The 17,400-nt window shown below is 38.8% G+C and overlaps 1 protein-coding gene across 5 annotated transcripts in view; it reads left to right on the top strand.

Annotated features, from left to right (window-relative positions):
- ALS2 (ALS2, alsin Rho guanine nucleotide exchange factor) overlaps positions 1 to 17,171 on the top strand; it is a 40,917-nt gene extending 23,746 nt beyond the window's left edge. For 2 of the 5 annotated variants that reach the window (XM_027636720.1, XM_027636721.1), the window contains exons 20-34: positions 1,336 to 1,434; positions 1,944 to 2,108; positions 4,424 to 4,535; positions 4,833 to 4,910; positions 5,030 to 5,163; positions 7,156 to 7,344; positions 7,619 to 7,736; positions 8,231 to 8,388; positions 9,093 to 9,215; positions 9,708 to 9,884; positions 10,292 to 10,337; positions 11,749 to 11,810; positions 12,437 to 12,586; positions 12,887 to 12,983; positions 13,954 to 14,709. In XM_027636720.1, the coding sequence (XP_027492521.1) occupies positions 1,336 to 1,434; positions 1,944 to 2,108; positions 4,424 to 4,535; positions 4,833 to 4,910; positions 5,030 to 5,163; positions 7,156 to 7,344; positions 7,619 to 7,736; positions 8,231 to 8,388; positions 9,093 to 9,215; positions 9,708 to 9,884; positions 10,292 to 10,337; positions 11,749 to 11,810; positions 12,437 to 12,586; positions 12,887 to 12,983; positions 13,954 to 13,992 (1,747 nt within the window). In that variant the 3' untranslated portion in view covers positions 13,993 to 14,709. The other 3 variants (XR_003526576.1, XM_027636723.1, XM_027636722.1) reach the window with 3 other exon arrangements.
- Positions 17,172 to 17,400: the final 229 nt, after the last annotated feature.

Here is a 17,400-nt window from a genome sequence, read left to right as displayed (position 1 = left end):
GCAAAAGTTCTGGTATTGTTTATATTATCCTTTCAGAAAATTCAATGCCTTTCATACAATGTAGTGTTGCATCTTCTCTCATGTTTTCTTTGCTGTATTTCTGGTAGAGTAAGGGTTTAATAATTCAGCAAAGAGCCAAATCTCGACTTCAGGGTTTGGGTAATGAAAATAAAACTAATGAGAGTATATGATCCTGATGATGAAGATAACTAGTACAGAGGAGACTGAAAATAGGATGAATGGAAGTTCTAGACATTATCAACTTATGTGGTTAAACAAATAAGACCACTTGAAAGTAACTTGGTTTATTACGCAGCTTTGAATTGATCTGTGGATTTCATTGCTGAGAATCTGCTTAGAGCACTGTTGAGGCCGAGAGGTTAACTTACTTCCAAAGGCATTTTTATATGCATCTTGTGAGCAGACATGTCTGTACTGGGCAGGATAAAAATGTGAGGAGTCCTGCTGACTTCCAGATGAATTTTTGAAGTATTGAGTTGGAGGAGAAAATGAGATGTGGTCTGACTGCAGACAGCTTTTTAAAATTCCTCTTTGCTACTGATATAATGTCAAACTATAAAACCAGATTAGAGCTTTGGTCATTTGTAACTAAGAGTAACTAATCCTGCTGATTTTAAGGTTGTTGGAGATGGAAATATTGCAAACAAATCCTGACCAGAAATGCATGTATTGGTATTTAGCTGTAATTGCTGAAATTATCAAATGCATATACTTGTATTTCAGTGTGCATGTTATAGTCTCAACACTTAACAATAATGTGTTATTGGGGTAGACATGCTCTCAGGAAAACCTTCCTAACTTCATTTAATCTCCTCAGGAGATTAAAAGCAATGAATGTGTCTCATTTTTTGGGGGCATATTGAAATTCTGAATAATTCCTTGCCCCTCACCACTCAGCATAATTGGAAGGTAGCATCCTTTTAAAAAATATTTTCTGTAGCAATATATGTTCTCATCTCTCCCTGGAATAAAGGTGTGCTTGAATTGTCAAGACCTGAAGAAAACAATAAAGGTAGAAACAGTCTTAGGATCAGAGAAGACTGAGAAAAATGCTGCAGTGTGGTGGAGAGGGGTGTATTTACAACATGGCATAATCAAACAGGAGAAAAGCAGTGTGGACTAAATTGACCTAGTGATGCTGGAACACTCACTTTCTCTTCAAAAAATAATCTGTAACTGCTGTAGTTAGAGATGCACTAAGAATGAAATAGAACATTGTGATTTTAGAATGGGTCTGTGATATGTGTCTGCTCTGTTTTTCATGAGGTGTATTAGCATTACAGCTGCTTGTGTTCCATTTCTGTGCACTGGCAGGTATGGTGAATACAGAGTGCCAAACAAAGCACTGAATAAGGATGACCATTACGTGGGGTACTGGAAGGAAGGCAAAATGTGTGGGCATGGAGTCTACAGGTAACATGTGGCACTTGTTGCTGTCATTGCAGAGCTAATGCTGCTTACCAAACCTCTGTGCAGCTTTGTGACATTTCAGACTTGTGGATGTGGTGAGCTTGGCTTATTTTCTGCTTTGCTTTTGGTAGATGGCTCACGCTGCAGACTTGTACAGTGGTCTGTTATTAATGTCTGTTCTGATGTTGCTGCCACCTGCCAATAATACAGAATTCTTTAATCTGAGAGACAAACATATCAGCTAATGGCCCTGCTCATTGTGGAGAGAGGGGGTTTAAAACAACAAAGCATCAGAAGACTTGTAATAAAGGATTGCTTTTATTCCAAATATATTTTAACTCTAGTTCCTGCTTGGTATGGTAGTAATGCAATTCCTAGAAGGAAAATGAGAGGATTGATCTGTTTTGGGGAAAGGTGGAGGAGGGGGGAAGTACCCAATAAAAAAACCAATCAAAAGCCCCCAAACCAGCCCCCCAGCAGAACCTTAGATTCTTTTGTTGTTGTTGTTACAGCTATGCTACAGGTGAGGTGTATGAAGGGTGTTTTCAGGATAACATGCGTCATGGGCATGGGCTGCTACGCAGTGGGAAGCTGACCTCTTCCTCTCCCAGTATGTTCATTGGCCAGTGGATAATGGACAAGAAGAGTGGTTATGGAGTCTTTGATGATATCACAAGGTAATGCTTCCAGAAATCCTTAAAACTCCAGTAGGACATGCAATTGCAAAAAGTGTAGGAAAGGACTTGATTTGTTAGTACCAGTAATAGTGCAAGTCTCTTTCTTCTTTATTGCTAGGCTGTCTGGGTTGATGATCCAAAAAACTGAGTCTAGAGACTGCTTTTTTGGTGTTGTTTCTGGCATAAATGTGGTGGGGTTTGCTTTGGGTTTTTTTCTGTCTTCCTTTTCTATCATACTCCTGCCTGAAAACAAGCTCTGAATGGGATGTCTTATTGAGGGATCATGTTGTGTGTGTGCTGAAAGTTTTATGAATGTCATGTGAGGAGTATTCTTTCATCTCAGGCCTCTGAGACTGGGTTGTTCAATGATGGATATACAGGACTCAGTAAATTTCAGCTCATGCTCAGGTTTTCTGTTTACTTACTCTGTCAGTGCAGTGGAGGGAAGATGCTTTCTCTCAGGGCAGAGCACTAAAATTACCATCTCAGAAAGAGAATTGCACTACACATGTACATTAAATGAACACTGAGCACAGATATATATGGTCTGCTTTTCAGCCACCAGTTCTTTTTTTTTTTTCCTGAAAAGAGCTTTTGGTGAAAGCCCAAGGAACTGTTTTTGGTTCAACTGAACTGAAAGCCCCATTCAAAAGCAGAGTAGACAAAATCTGTAGAGTGAAAGGGGATTGTTTTTCTGAAACAGAGCTATTGTAACATCTCTAGGTATTTCCTGATGTCATTTTTGCATCTAGTCTTGCTCAGTGGTGGTGGTTGTTCTTATACTGTAGTGTCACGATGCCTCTACATACTTTCTTTAGTCATTTATTTACCTAGGACAAACTAAAGAGAGCCCAGCTTTTCTTGCAGATCCTCTCACCTCCAGAATCTGTAAATGCAGTGGCAGTTCATGATGAAGGAGTGTGGCATTTGCTTTCTACTCCAGAATTACTCAAATATGAGTGAGCTGCCCCCATGTAGTTTTCTTTCTGGTCTCAGAAACACATATGTGTACATATGTTTGTGGCCTAAGGATTCATTTTCTGCAGTTATTCTTCAACCCAGACAACTAAGAAATAGCTGCAGACACTTTATTACCTGTTGTTATTGTTGCAAACCAATTATTTGAGCAAGTGGGGCTTCCAGTTTCCATCCTGGTAACTGAGCGTGCAGCATCTCTCTTCAAGGAGCCTTCACCCAACTGAGGCCCCCATAGTTGGCACAAGGAATTGGAACAGCATCCTGCTCCTTATGGGTCCAGTCAGCTGGGAGAGACCCCTGAATTTAGTTTAATGGCTGGGCTTACTCTCTTTGCTATAAACATAGTTTTTCCTGTGTAGTAGAAGGAAAATCCTTGGTAATAAGCAGAGTTGTATTAAGTCAGTCAGTAGTTTCCTTCTAAAAGCAAACAAAAAGGGCCTTGACAAGTTAATTTTTTGTTGCTTGGTGAAAACATCATGTTCTCTCTTAGAACAACTGCAAAAATAGATTTTTTTCAAAATATTTGGGACTTGCACTGATTTTCAAAGACTCTAGCCTGACTTCTGTGGACTTACATGCACAAAAAAGTCTGAAAGAGGCTGGTGTTTATTCGTGAGCAATCTTTAATTGTCTAATCAATTTTTTTGATATCATGACCTATGTTAGGCTGTTATGCAGAAACTTTCTACAACATGATCTGTTTCCTTACAATTTTTGCACTCTTAATATTTCAAAAATATCATCTATGACTTTCTAGGTCTCCCTCTTATTCCCCAAGTAGAACAACTCGGTTTCTTTTCTTTATTTTCCTCTCAATGAGAGTCATCCGACTTCAGGTAAAAGAAATAAAAAACTTTGGCAAAACGAAAGTCTAAAATGAACTTATGCATCTTTTCTAAATAACTGTAAAATACATCAGATAGATGCATGATGAAGCTTAAGATCACCTTTCCTGTGCAACTGAAATCTTAGATAAAGCTGATCAAAGCAGCTAAAAATTTTCCCTGTTTTATATGTGTTGGGGCTCCTGCTCAGGTTCCTTGGGGTATGAGTGGGGCTTAACCAGGGCTTCAGTGTTGTTTCAGATCATCAGGAACAGCTTGCTTGGATATGGCCAGTTTGAAATGTGAACTTGGAAAGGAAGTTCACTGTAATTATTTCTATCAAAAAGTGTCTGTATTTCCATGGAGCTGGTAAAACTAGATTGACAGACCCAAAGCAAGTGCTCTGTGACTCTCTCCTAATGGTTTCTGTAATGGTCAAATACTGCAGTAAAGCCAAAGAGAGAATATAAATGTACTCTTAGACTGTATTCTTTGTACTTCATTTTTCTTCAGAGGAGAAAAGTACATGGGAATGTGGCAAGATGATCTTTGCCAAGGCAATGGTGTTGTGGTTACTCAGTTTGGACTGTATTATGAAGGAGCCTTCAGCACCAACAAAATGATGGTGAGTTGGACACCAGACCCTGGGCTATAGTGACTTGTCCCCAGGTGTGGCAGCTTTCTGGGGCAGATGAGAGTGTGTTAGGTTGTGTAAACCTTCTGTTCTTCTAACCTTCTGTTGTCCAGGCTTTTAAAACTGGCTTTAAAACCATCCCTGTTTTACATAGGACTACTTCAGAAACTGCCTAAAAGATTATTATTTGCTAAGAATTAGTAACAGGTTTTTCAGTGTATCTTAAAATCTGCAGTCTGACCTTCTGTTATAATTACTACTTCGTGTTCTTTATGATTCTTTTTGTAGGGGACTGGAATTCTGCTTTCTGAGGATGATACAGTCTATGAGGGGGAATTTTCAGATAACTGGACTCTGAGTGGAAAGGTTGGTATTTGAGTTGTTACTTGTAAACTGTTACTATCCAAAAAAAGAAAAAGTTGCTTTCCTTATAATTTCTTTCCCAATGGATTTCAGTTAAATTTTTTTTGTCATCTTCTCTCAAGGGAACACTGACTTTGCCAAATGGAGATTATATTGAAGGTCTCTTCAGTGGAGAGTGGGGATCTGGGATAAAAATCACAGGAACCTACTTCAAACCTACTTTGTATGAGAATGAGAAGGACAAACCTAAAGCACTGTGAGTGTTGAATAAGGAATAATTTCTCATATTGGTTCAGTAATACTTAGGAACAGAACTATTGTCTCCTTTCAAAGGCTAGTAAAAATATATCTTCCAAAGAAACAAGTTTTTGAAAACTATTTTCCTCTTTCCTCCTGCTCATGAAATAAAACAAGATAAATGTCTTTTTTATAGCTATTCTTGCTTTAATTACTACTTTAATATGCAAGTAATGGCATGAAATTACAGGACAGCTGATGTCCTGCTGCTGTCCTGTAGCAGTTCAAATTTTTTTTTGTTTGTATTGGAACTGACTGTTAGAACCTGAGTTTGCAGCTTCTGCTGACTCTTGAGGTACTGGAGTGGTTAAGTTACTCACAGACCTCTTTGCCTTCTGCCAGTTATTCTCTTGGCAAATTAATTTATTTAGTATGTCATTTAATAATACTAGTGGGGATATATTTGGACAGAGCTGGCTAAATACTACACCTCTTCCAAACAGTGCATAAGAAAATAGTGGAAAATTGCTCAATTGCAGAAGAGCCTTGGCAAAGATCACTTTGAAAAGTATCCATAGAACCCTCTGTGTAGCAGATGCATTAGGTCAATTTGCTTAATTATTTCTGGGGAAAAAAAATACGTGTTTAAGTTATAAGTGACATATCTTTGGGTAGAAGAAATCTAATTTAAAGAGTTGTTGGTGAGATGTCAGTATTTGGTAGTGCTATATATTGCTTTATTAATTGCTGTATGGGATTCAGTATCTTTGAAGCACACTCTCAAATTTCAGATTGAAATGGGAAACACAGCCCTAATGTTTTCATGTAGATTACTTCTCAGGGTGCTTCCTGAAGCTTTCACTAGTAATTTCTTTTGACAGTGCTGACACCTACAACAGCATGCGAGTTAAGCAGGCCTCCCTGCTGAACTGAACACTTGCAACTTTAGCAGCTGTCTGCTTTTTACCCCAGTAGGGAGTCTATGAATAAATGTATGTACATATTTGTGAGGATTGCTTGTGAAATAAGGGTTTCATCTACCCTTTTCAGACTCTCTTGAAGTTGAAAATCTTCTGGTATAATTTGTGAAAAGGCTTTGAGCCTACTTTTTCTGCTTTGTGAAACTGGAAGCATGGGGAAATCCAGTGTTGCTAGTTCTCATCTCAAATGTGGTAGAAGAAATATTAATGAAAGGTCTGACAATTTCTGACACTTGATTTAAATCAAGACAGAACTGTTAACCCTGACAGCATTTATTTGTTTACAAAAGCTTTTCAAAGTCCTAAATTTCATCATATGTCTGAGATATCTTTATATATGTGGGGAGAACAGCTCCTGGTTTTCTTATAGCTATATAGAGGATCCCTGAGCATTGTCTGTCAATGAAAAGGTGCCTGAGCTGGTTTTACTCCCTACCAGCATATCCCTAACAAGTCACATAACATGGTATGTAGATGCTACTTTAGGGTCAGAAACTGTGTATCCATCCTTGGTATTTCTTTGGGTAGCTCTGCTACTTGTAAGTTCCAGGATAGTGAGATATTTGGGACATATTTGTGCCTTCTCCTTGCTACGTGAATGTGTCCTGAAGTTTCTGAATGAATACCTGTGGTGAAGATAAGCACCACTCCTTTCTTCTATCTAAGCAAACTGTTTCCTGGAAGGCCACAAGAAATCATAAAACTAATAAGGTTCATAGTTTTCTCACTCACACGTAGGTATTTAAAACCTTTTAATTTTGTAGCATTATAATATATTACATGGATGAACATATGTCAGTTAGCAAGGAAAAAAAATAAAGGATATATAAGGTTTGTAAGGGCTTATTATTTTTAAAGGTGTTAATTAAACAGTAGACTCTAGGTTTATTCTTAATGATAGACTTGATTCACAGTAGAGTCTGTGAAGTATAGCAATTTTGGTAAAATAGTGTGAGATATTAGACTGACATTAGCCACGGGTTGCTGTAATAGCTGAATGTGTTGTTTCATTGCTATTTGATTTTTAACAGACCGACTGGTCATTTTATTAGGCGGAAACTTGGGATCCTGGCAGTGTCTCCTGATGAGAAGTGGAAGGCAGTATTTGAAGAATGCTGGAACCAGCTTGGTTGTGAGAGCCCTGGCCAGGGGGACAGGTGGAAGGCTTGGGACAACATTGCAGTGGCTCTGACCACCAACAGACGGCAGCACAAAGACAGGTTGGTCCCAGGAGAATGTAGCTGGCAAGACAAAATGGGGATGGAGAAAGAAACTGGAATCACACTCTGCTCTAGACTAGACATTCTGACTGTAAAGCTTTAGTTTAAACAACAACAGCAAATCCTAAGCAAAATCATAACTTGTACTACTCTGCACTACAAACCCTTTCAGGGACATACTGGTGTTTAGAACTAGTTCAGTTATTAATATCAGAGGTTTTTTCGCTGCTGTATGGCTCAGTCTGTGCAGTGTCTTTGTCTTTTTAAACTGCAGCCCAGAATTATTGAGCCGCTCACATACTCAGACACTGGAAAGTTTGGAGTTCATTCCACAACACATTGGTGCCTTCACCCTGGAAAAATATGAAAATATAAAAAAATATTTGATAAAGGTATGTGATTCAAATGCTCCCATAGTAAGACATGGTAAGACATGACATCAAGCTTACTTTATAGTAGCTTTCTTTAATTCCTTCCATATTTGCACTCCTGTAATCCATATATTTGTTCATGTTTGCCCATAATTTTTTGAAGTCCACAACTAAGACTAAAATCATTGAATACCTAATGGATGCTCGCTTAAAGTCAGCTTCTGTTCAGTTGCTGTTTTCATTCTTACATGTTGGATCCCAGCAAAGCATCTTGAAATACTTGCTAAGTATTGCATGTTAATTTTAAGTGTATTGGACAGATGACTAGTCCAAGTAATAGCACAAGTTCTTGTACTGTCTTGACTCCTATGAGCTGTGTTCAGCTGCCACATTTTATAATACAAATGTCAATTTGTTAAATATAGCTAATTTTTGAGATACTTTGTAATTTTTTTTTTCTTAAACTTGTCTACCATTGACCTATCTGACTGGCCACTTAATATCCTTTATCTCAGGCTTGTGATACTCCTCTCCATCCATTGGGCAAGCTGGTGGAAACACTGGTAGCTGTGTACAGAATGACCTATGTTGGAGTAGGAGCCAATCGCCGATTGCTGCAGGAGGCTGTGAGAGAGATCAAGTCCTACCTCAAACGCATCTTCCAGCTCGTTAGGTAACGAGCCTCTAATTTTCAAGTCAGACTACTGCTGAATTAACTAAAGATGTCTAGTGTACATACACCCCAAGTGTGCCAGCATTGTTACTTGGGTTTGGAGTTTGCTTCTTTTTCCTGAACCTTTTTAAGGAGTCTTAAAAAAAAATTAAAATCTTCACACCAGTGAAGATCCTACCTTGTCCCTCAAAACGTGCCTGTAAGAAGTTCATCTTGGTTATGGATTTGCAGTTTAGTGTCTGGATATTGATGCTGTGCAAAGACAATGTTCAAAGGGTAAAGAAGACTAGTGAGGATGGAGACTCCCAGTGTATTCCATAAAGTTCTTATCAACATGGATCATTCAACATAGATGAATGATCTTCCTGTGAAGGGCTTGCTTTGATTCTTGAGAACAATTACAGCTTTAATTGGGTCCTGCCAATCTGAAAGCAGAAATACTCTAAATTACTAACTTTAGTTAGTAATTACTAACTTTTAGTTAGTAATTAGAAGTCTTGTGATGTCAGTGTAGGAAAGGTAACCTTGGCATTGGAAGAGTTTCTTCCAGGGAGATGGTACTGTATGTCTGTTAGCTATGCTGTCTTAGCCCACTGTATATTATTTTTGCTGACTTTCTTCTTTCCAGTCTTGCTTTCTAATGCTTTGATATGTGGAATCTTCTTGAAATGAACTCAAAAATTGTTATGTGTCTTGCCTTTTAGGTTCTTGTTTCCTGATCTGCCAGAAGAGGGCAGCACCATTCCATTTCTGGAACTGCAGACAAAAGGAAGGCGATCATTTTGCAGTGGGAAATCCGATTCCAGATCAGAATCTCCTGAGCCAGGGTACATAAAGGAAAAAAAAATGAACAAAACAAATAAAGGCTTTATTTTATTTCTGTTCCAATTTGTTTCTTGTGTGAGGGGAGAAAGATAAACACATGATGGGTATATGCATTGTTTATTTTCCATTTGGTTCTGATGACAGATTCTGATAAGCAAACTTCCATGTGATGTTTGTTATAAGCATTTCATCCTTGTTCCATGCACTGGTTCTTTACTTAAACCTAAATTTGTTTTTATCTGTTATGGGGAAGCAAGTTTTATTTAGGATAAGAGCACTGGGGGTAATTTGTAATCTCTTCTTAGCAGAGATACTATTTAATGGATTTGTATTTATTTTCTCACTCTTGTTCCCCATAGAATAGACTCATACTACATGAAAGATTTCTTCCAATGATTATCATTCCATTTTTATATATAATTAGGTTTTTACAATGTCTTCCTCTACAAACTACCTCTCTCTCTTTTTTTTTTTTTTGTTTTGTTTTGTTATAGCTATGTGGTAACCAGTTTTGGCTTGCTGCTCCCTGTACTACTGCCACGACTCTACCCTCCCCTGTTTATGTTGTATGCCTTAGACAACGAGCGTGAGGAAGATATTTACTGGGAATGTGTTTTACGTTTAAACAAGCAAACTGATTTGGCTCTGCTCAGTTTTCTTGGGGTGCAAGCGTGAGTATGCTTCAAAAATGAAACACAGTTGGAAAGGGATTATGGCATGTAATTAGATAAAGCAACTAAAACAGACCCCCTGTTGTCTAAAGTATTTGCTTTGATTAAAATGCATCTAAACCTGTCTTCAAGCTAATTAGTGTAGCTGAGAAAGTGAATCAAAACTTCCCTCGTCCAAAAAGGGGAGGTGGGAGGGATGAGAAGGGGTTAAAAAACTGGCATTGCTATTGCTACAGAACCAGAGACATTTCAGGTTCGACTGTTTTCTGGCTACTTGTGCTAGATGTAGTTGATCCTGTAGGGAGGGCTGTTGTATCTCAGAGAAGAACATGATGACTTCATTTTCATAAGCTGAAAAATGCTGTGAGACTGTGCTCTCTCAGTAGACTGTGTTGGGTTTCTTGCAGGAAGTTTTGGCCAGGAACTGTATCCATCCTTGGAGAGAGTAGAAAGGTATGTTCATTGAGCCTTGACTTTCAGTATGTTTTGCTTCTTTCAAGAAGCAGTCAAAGAATTTTTGACCAGGCTTTTTGCTTAAGAGATGCTGTCTTACCTTGTTTCCTTAATGTGTGTCTGCTCCTTAAATGCTACATTGGTGATTTAGCAGGGGTATTGGACTAGATGATGTCCAGGGGACCCTTCCAACCCCAACATTCTGTGATTTCTTACAATAGCCATCAGTCTGGCTTTGTCACTTACTGCCTTATTTGGTAATGAATTCTAATTCAGGAAGACATTGCCTTGATCTCCAATTATGAAAGTGTGAGAATAAAAGTGTAGCAAGAAAATTTTCAAGCTCCTTGATTAAGAGAGTTGTATAGTTACTCCTGCCTTCAATACACATTTTCCCTCTTTATAACTTTGGCTTGTGCAGTCTGTAGCATGGCTTTTATCAGAATAGTTGCTGCACATGGATAAGCTGATATTCCTTGGTAGAGATTATTACAAGTTTGGAATAATAACCAAAGGTGCTGCTGGACCCCACCCCTGAGAATATGGGTTCCCATCAAGAAAAGTCCCCTTTTTCCCAAATCACGAAGATTCACCTGAGAAAATACAATGCAGACCTCCACTCAAACTTTAAAAGTTACAAAATCCAGCAATAACATGTTTCTCGAGCTACTTCAGATCTTCTGTATTTTCAGGTACTAGGCAAAATTCTTATCTGAACCCCCCACACTTCTGACTGGCTTTTTCTGGGTTATAGAGTAGAGCCCCTCCACTGTGAAGTGCTATGTGGCGTGTCTTCTCTGAATGATGCAGTACATGCCCTCTGCAGCCATGTTCCTTATTTGCTGGGTCATTCCTTCAGTTAAGCAGGATGTTTTCAGCCAACTCATCATGTTCATCTCCATTTCGCTCTGTCCAGTTTCTTCACTTCTGTGGATTTCTCTGAGCCTTTTTGCATCCATTGCCTACCTGCTCCATTCAGAAAGACTTAAGCTAGTTGCATATTAAGAGCTAACATTTATATTTTTTCTTTTCTGTTTACTCCAAACCTGAGTCTTTGGTTATTCACTGCTATGATTTTTCCAGGTTTTAGTCATTCTAGTCTTAGAGTTCCCTCTTGATTGTTAACCATTAAGATCAGTGATTCTCAGTCTTGCTTGACCTGGAAGGTATTCAAAACCTGATTCTTGTAACATATACCAAAGAATTCAGTACAGGCTTTTCTCTAGTTTTAATGAAACCTATACAAAATATAGGTAGGCATGACTGTAGCATCCAGGCACATTCCCCTTTCCTTGCACTGGAAAACTGACAAAAAAGTCTTTTATGCCAGTGTTACATGATGGTCTGCTTTTCTTGTGCTGCTGAATAGGGGGGTTTCCAAACCTGCCTGATAAATCTTATGATTACACAGGTATCATCAAATACAAAAGACGCCTGCTTTGCCTCTGCAGTTGAATGTTTACAGCAAATCAGGTAATTCTCTGAAATTTATCTTTTAGTGTTTTACTGTTCCTGCTATAGTGATGTCTAGTTTATTTGACTGTGATGATTTACCTGTCACCTTTTTTGTTCACCTTCATAAGAGAAGTCATGGAGAAGTTTTCCAGTTCCCACTAAAAATCCTAGCAGTTTCTCCTAGTGGGGGTGTGTCCTCAGAAATGTGACTGAAGGGTGTGTCCATGGGGCACCATTTAGAATCAAAGGCATAAGGACGTCTATCAAATACACGTGGGAATTTCTAAACAGCTGTGGTGAAATGACCATGGGAAGCTTTTCTGTGCCTGTTAACTATATCCTGTTGTAAGAATTTAAGCAGAAATTTAAAAGACTTTAAAAAGGAATTTTTCCCCTTTTACCACTTTATTAAAACATCTTAAAACTGTGAGGACAGTCTCACTTGGAGTAGTGTGCCTTGGTATGGTAATTATAGCTTGGGGTACTAAACAGCCTTGGCAGCCACGGCTGTTGTGATGTGAATGGTCTGACTTCTCTTCTTGGGCGGGGGAGGGCTGTGCTGGCTGGCAAACTGTCTTCCTAAAGTCAGATGCAGATCTCTAACTTCTTATCGTTATCCTGTTTTGCTTTTGCTCTCCAAATAGTACCACATTTACCCCAGCTGACAAGTTGAAGGTGATCCAGCAGACTTTTGAAGAGATCTCCCAGAGTGTGCTTGAGACCCTTCAGGAAGATTTTCTGTGGTCCATGGATGACTTATTTCCTGTTTTTCTCTATGTGGTGCTACGAGCCAGGTAGGCACTAAGGTTGGCATCAGTCATAAGCTGAGCATAAGCAGTGTGAGTACTTTTACCTGTATTAAACACTCCTGCTGCTCGTCATAGGACTGGTTGCTAGCTTCTTATAACTGGAAATTTTCCAGTTTGACTGTTTGCTTTGGCCTGAAAAAATCTTGGACAGTTTACTTTGAGATGTCTGTGGCTGAGGTTAGGGACAAGCATGGGTTTTTGCACAACACCATGTACAAGAAGTAAAAAAAATTACAATGGTGTCTTTTGTTCAACTGTTCACTTTCCTACTCTCACATATGACAGGATAAGGAATTTGGGGTCTGAGGTGCACTTAATTGAAGACCTGATGGATCCCTATCTGCAGCATGGGGAGCAAGGCATCATGTTCACTACCTTGAAGGTATGAAAATTGTTCAGAGTTATTAAAGGCTTTCTTTGGAAATAATCAGCTTTTAGCAATGAAGATCATCTTAGGGCAATGGTATGAACATTAGGTTGTAACTTCTCAGACTTTTTAATTTAAATTTTTAGCTAGGATGAGCAAGGAAACTTAAGGTAGAGCTCTGGATAACAACAATTGCAAGTACTGCAAATAAAATGGTGCAATGTGCAAATGTACATTATTCAAATGTAATGTTGATTGCTATTGACTGTTCTAACTCACCTGGAGCTTGTCATTCCCCTGCAACTTAACAAGCCTTATTTCCTTTATAAAAATTGAAGTTCTTTGGAGATTAGCCTTCCAGTAAAGTTTAAACCTAACATTACATCAAGACTCTACAGGAATTCAATTTGGGGAAAAAAAAATGTAAAATTTAGTATCACTCCACATTTTATTAAGTACTCTTATCTTAAATATGGGAAAAGGAAGAGGATCTGTTTGGGAGAATATCCTATTGCACACTAAGACCTTCATAATGGAAATACGTTGTTTTGGTACCTCAAAACTGTTCAAACAAGTGCTTTTCAGTCTGAGTGCTTTTGAAATTCTTCACCCCTGCATCCTTGTCCTGTAAGAAAATCTTTTCTTCTTTTGAGTCCTTCTGTCAAAGGGCAAAGAAGGACTTATGAGCAAAAATGTACTTCATCTTGACAAAGCTGGGAACCGTGAAAGTATTTAGAGCCTCAATTAATGCTATCTTGCTTGATTAGGAGTTGGATGTCATTTGTAACTTAGTCTCCTGTTCTTTTTGCTAGCTTACATATCAGAAGATTCACAGGTGTTGAGTGTCACTGTAGCATCACTGCTTGTAGACAGCCTAGTCTTCTGTTTTCTTGGATAGAAAAAACATCAACCTTTGCACGTGTGCTGCTTTATCAGGTTGCTGTGAAGTGGTATGTACACTAATCTGAACTTTGTTTTAATTCAGGCATGTTACTACCAGATTCAACATGAAAAGCTTACCTAGACCATCATGTACGACCTGGCTCTGTGGGATAATCTACTCAGTGGAACTTCACTAATAACCACTTCTTCTCTGAAATGGCCCTTAGAAAATACTTGGTTACAGTTCTCCTGCTACAGAGGGAAAATATTCAGTTGTTTCTTCTGAACTTTCAGTTCTAAGATTCAAAAACTGCAGCCAGAGCCTAACTATGAAGTGGTGATGAAGTTAGAGACTTAGTTTGTCAAGTACCTGCCAAGAAGAAATACTTTCCTATTCTAACAGAAAGATGATTTACTCCTTTTAAATGAACCATGCTGCAAAAAGGCATGGCACCTACATAGAACACATATGAAAGTCTGGACTGCATGGCTTCCAAAGCAGGGGGGTTGTTTTTATTATTCCTGGTTTGTGAACAGAGACGTTTAAAGAGAATGAATTGCACCACAGAAGGCATTTGGTCTTCCTGAATTAAGTTGTTACATTTGTTTATTTAATAAAATAGAAGTATGTTAGTATTTATAATGGGTAACCTGTACTGTGTTTGGCTGTAAAGGTTTTGAGGCATCTGTGTTGAACAGCATTGCTGAATGCAGTATTCATGTGCTGTCGTGGAAATAATCACACTGTTATGGACTTCCCTGTTTACTAGAATTGTAAATATACAAGCAATCACCCTTCTTTCTGTTTATGAAATAAATAAAAGGCACTGACCATTTCAGATTTTGGCACTGAATGAAATGCTCTGCAGTGTTCAGTTTGATTACCCTGAGCTCAGAGGGCAAATGCTTTCTCTGGAGGCCCATGTGATAAGAGGTAAGAAGGGTGCTCTTAAACAGGTGTGGTGGGTTGGCCTTGGCTGGACACCAGGTGCCCACCAAGCTTTTCTATTGCTCCCCTCCTCAGCAGCAAGCAATGTCTGACCACTTCCCGGGAAGCAGGGCTTCGGCATGCAGAGCAGCTGCTCCAGAGGCAAACTCTTGGCACTGGTTTCAAGGCCTTTCCGCTGTAGGAAAGCTCCTGAGCAGTTCCCTCACAGTTCCCTGTGTTGAGCTGGCTGTGACAGCGGGTTTGGAGCTACCACCATCACCCCTGGTCCCGCCTGCCCCAAGGCACAGCTGCCCCTAAGGCTCAGCTTCAAGGCTCCGGTGCTTCCTGTTCGGATGGGGGCCTGGGGTGTCTGTGTTGGCACTAATTACATGGTCTTGCTGCTTTAGGAAAGCTCCCTGTGGTCCCTCAGCACGATCCGTGGCTCCTGAGCACTGCTGGAGCAGTTTACCTTGGAGGCTGTAGAGAACAAGTAATTTCCCTGGGGAATTTCTGTGGATGTGTGTGTTCTTCTGTGGTTTATGCCACTAGTGGATAACTAGAGTATGTTAGGTGCTGTTCTTTACAGGACTGACTCAAAAAGAAGGAGAGGAAAAAATAGATTACAGAATGGTTTAAGTTATGTCAGACTGCCATAGATAATGCTACTCATACTTTGAAGTAGTAATCATGGCTGGTGTATTGGCACCTAAATGGAAAGAAACCATATGGCAAAATAGTGTTTTGAGCAGTGACCATAATGTAGCAATTTTCATAATAAAGTAAAAATGATTGGTCTTCTTGAAATTATTTTTAGAGAAAGGGAAAGTAAGTCTGGAATGTTTAAAACTGTTGTTAAACTTGCAACAGACTTGCAATAGTGATAAGGGAATATAGGGAGAGTAGACTTCATGTTTGCAAAGAATTTAATGTTAGTTTTATTTTTAAATTCTACTGAATAATTCAAGGAGAGTTAAGCAATGATATAAAGAAAAGGGAAGCTTTAGAAAGTTAACTTGAGAAGGGGGGGGAAGACACATAACTAGGGGTGTAGAGCATAATGAAGTATAAGGCAGGAATTTGAACATTTCATCTTTTGTGCCCGATGCAGCCTTTCCATGCAATCATCTCTTAGAACTCAATGTAAAAAAAAAGTTAAACCTGTAGGAACAGAACTGCCCTTTGAAAAAGAGCTATGCTGAACAGCTGAGTAAATCAATGGCAATAATTTTCATCTGCAAAAGATCTGAATTCAGGATTTATTTTGCCTTTTGTAGGAGTGTTATCATGAAAAACAGATTTGGGTTGGTTTTTTTCCCCTGTAACTGTTTTTGATTAGTGTTTGTTGTCTTTGGATGTTTCAGAAGAAAGGATTTTAATATTCAGCTTTGACATGAGAAAAACTTTGTTTCATATGACCTTACTCCTAAGTGGATTCTGTGCCTTAAACTGATAGTGTAACTAGAGATAGGAAGTTTTTCCATAATCTTTCTGCCTTTCAAGAACAAGGTATATATACAAATATGTAGCAACTTTAAATGTGTAACTTCATTTACTGTGAATGATGCAAAGTTGAGAACTAAAAAAACTAAAGAATACATTTGCCTTTACAGATATCTATCTATCTATCTATCTATATATCTTTATACAAGGTATGTATATGTACACACAACCTCTTAGAAAAAGTAGTGGTATCACATATGAATTCAGCTTGCTGATTAAGGGAAGCAGACAGTCTGGGCTGGATTATTTTTGGTCTTTCTGATGTATAGCTCAGTTATTAGCTGAAGAGAATCCTCGGATTAAATGTGCTTCTGACACAGATTCCACTTTACAGCCCATGTGGGCTGTGATGCATTAGGAAATCAGTACAAACCAGCTTTGATTTGTGTATTGCTGTAGCTAACAAAGAAATGAGTTAACCTGTAGGACCTTTCCAGCTGGATTGCTTCATGGTAATTACTTTTCTCTCTCTTCCTTTTTCTTCCTTAAATTGAAAGCCGGATATTTCTTGTGCTACAGCAGAAATCCCAGCAACAGAAGATCAGTGCTACAGTATTAGAGATTCTCACAGCAGTCACAGGCACAGTACCTGAAGACAGACCCCAAGAGATGAGTGCCCTACTGCCTGGAAAAGTTGCTGAGAATAAGAAACTGCTGAAGTGAGAGGCAATGTAAAGTAGGGGTTTTATGCAAGAAAAGGGTTAAGGGGATTTGTTCTCTTCTCCCTGGTAATGAGTAGTTCTAAGGTTAGGTTTCTGCGGATTAGAAAGGAGAGGATGTCCATAGATTAGCTAGGGCAGTGAGGTTACTTGCTCTATGAACATCCAGCAAATATTCTTTCCTTCTGGAAATTCTGCATGGGCTGAACATGGCGTATTCTGTGCTGTCTGCAGGTAAGCAAATATGCACTGAAACCATTGTACTGCAAGGATGCATTTCCCCACGCAACTGTAAAATTAGTTTCTTCTCATAGCTATAGCAAAGCTAATTAAACTTGTGATATCTGTTCAATTCCCATTAGCTAAATATTAGAGGAATGTATGAAAGGGGAGTAGCAGCTTGAAAGAGAATTTTCTCTTCAGGCCTAATCTTCACAAAGTATTCTGACTCAAATGCCAGGTG

Source organism: Corapipo altera, unplaced genomic scaffold, assembly GCF_003945725.1.
Source record: "Corapipo altera isolate COAL_440 unplaced genomic scaffold, ASM394572v1 45, whole genome shotgun sequence".
NCBI classification, from domain to species: domain Eukaryota; kingdom Metazoa; phylum Chordata; class Aves; order Passeriformes; family Pipridae; genus Corapipo; species Corapipo altera.
This window is presented reverse-complemented; position numbering and strand designations above follow the sequence as displayed.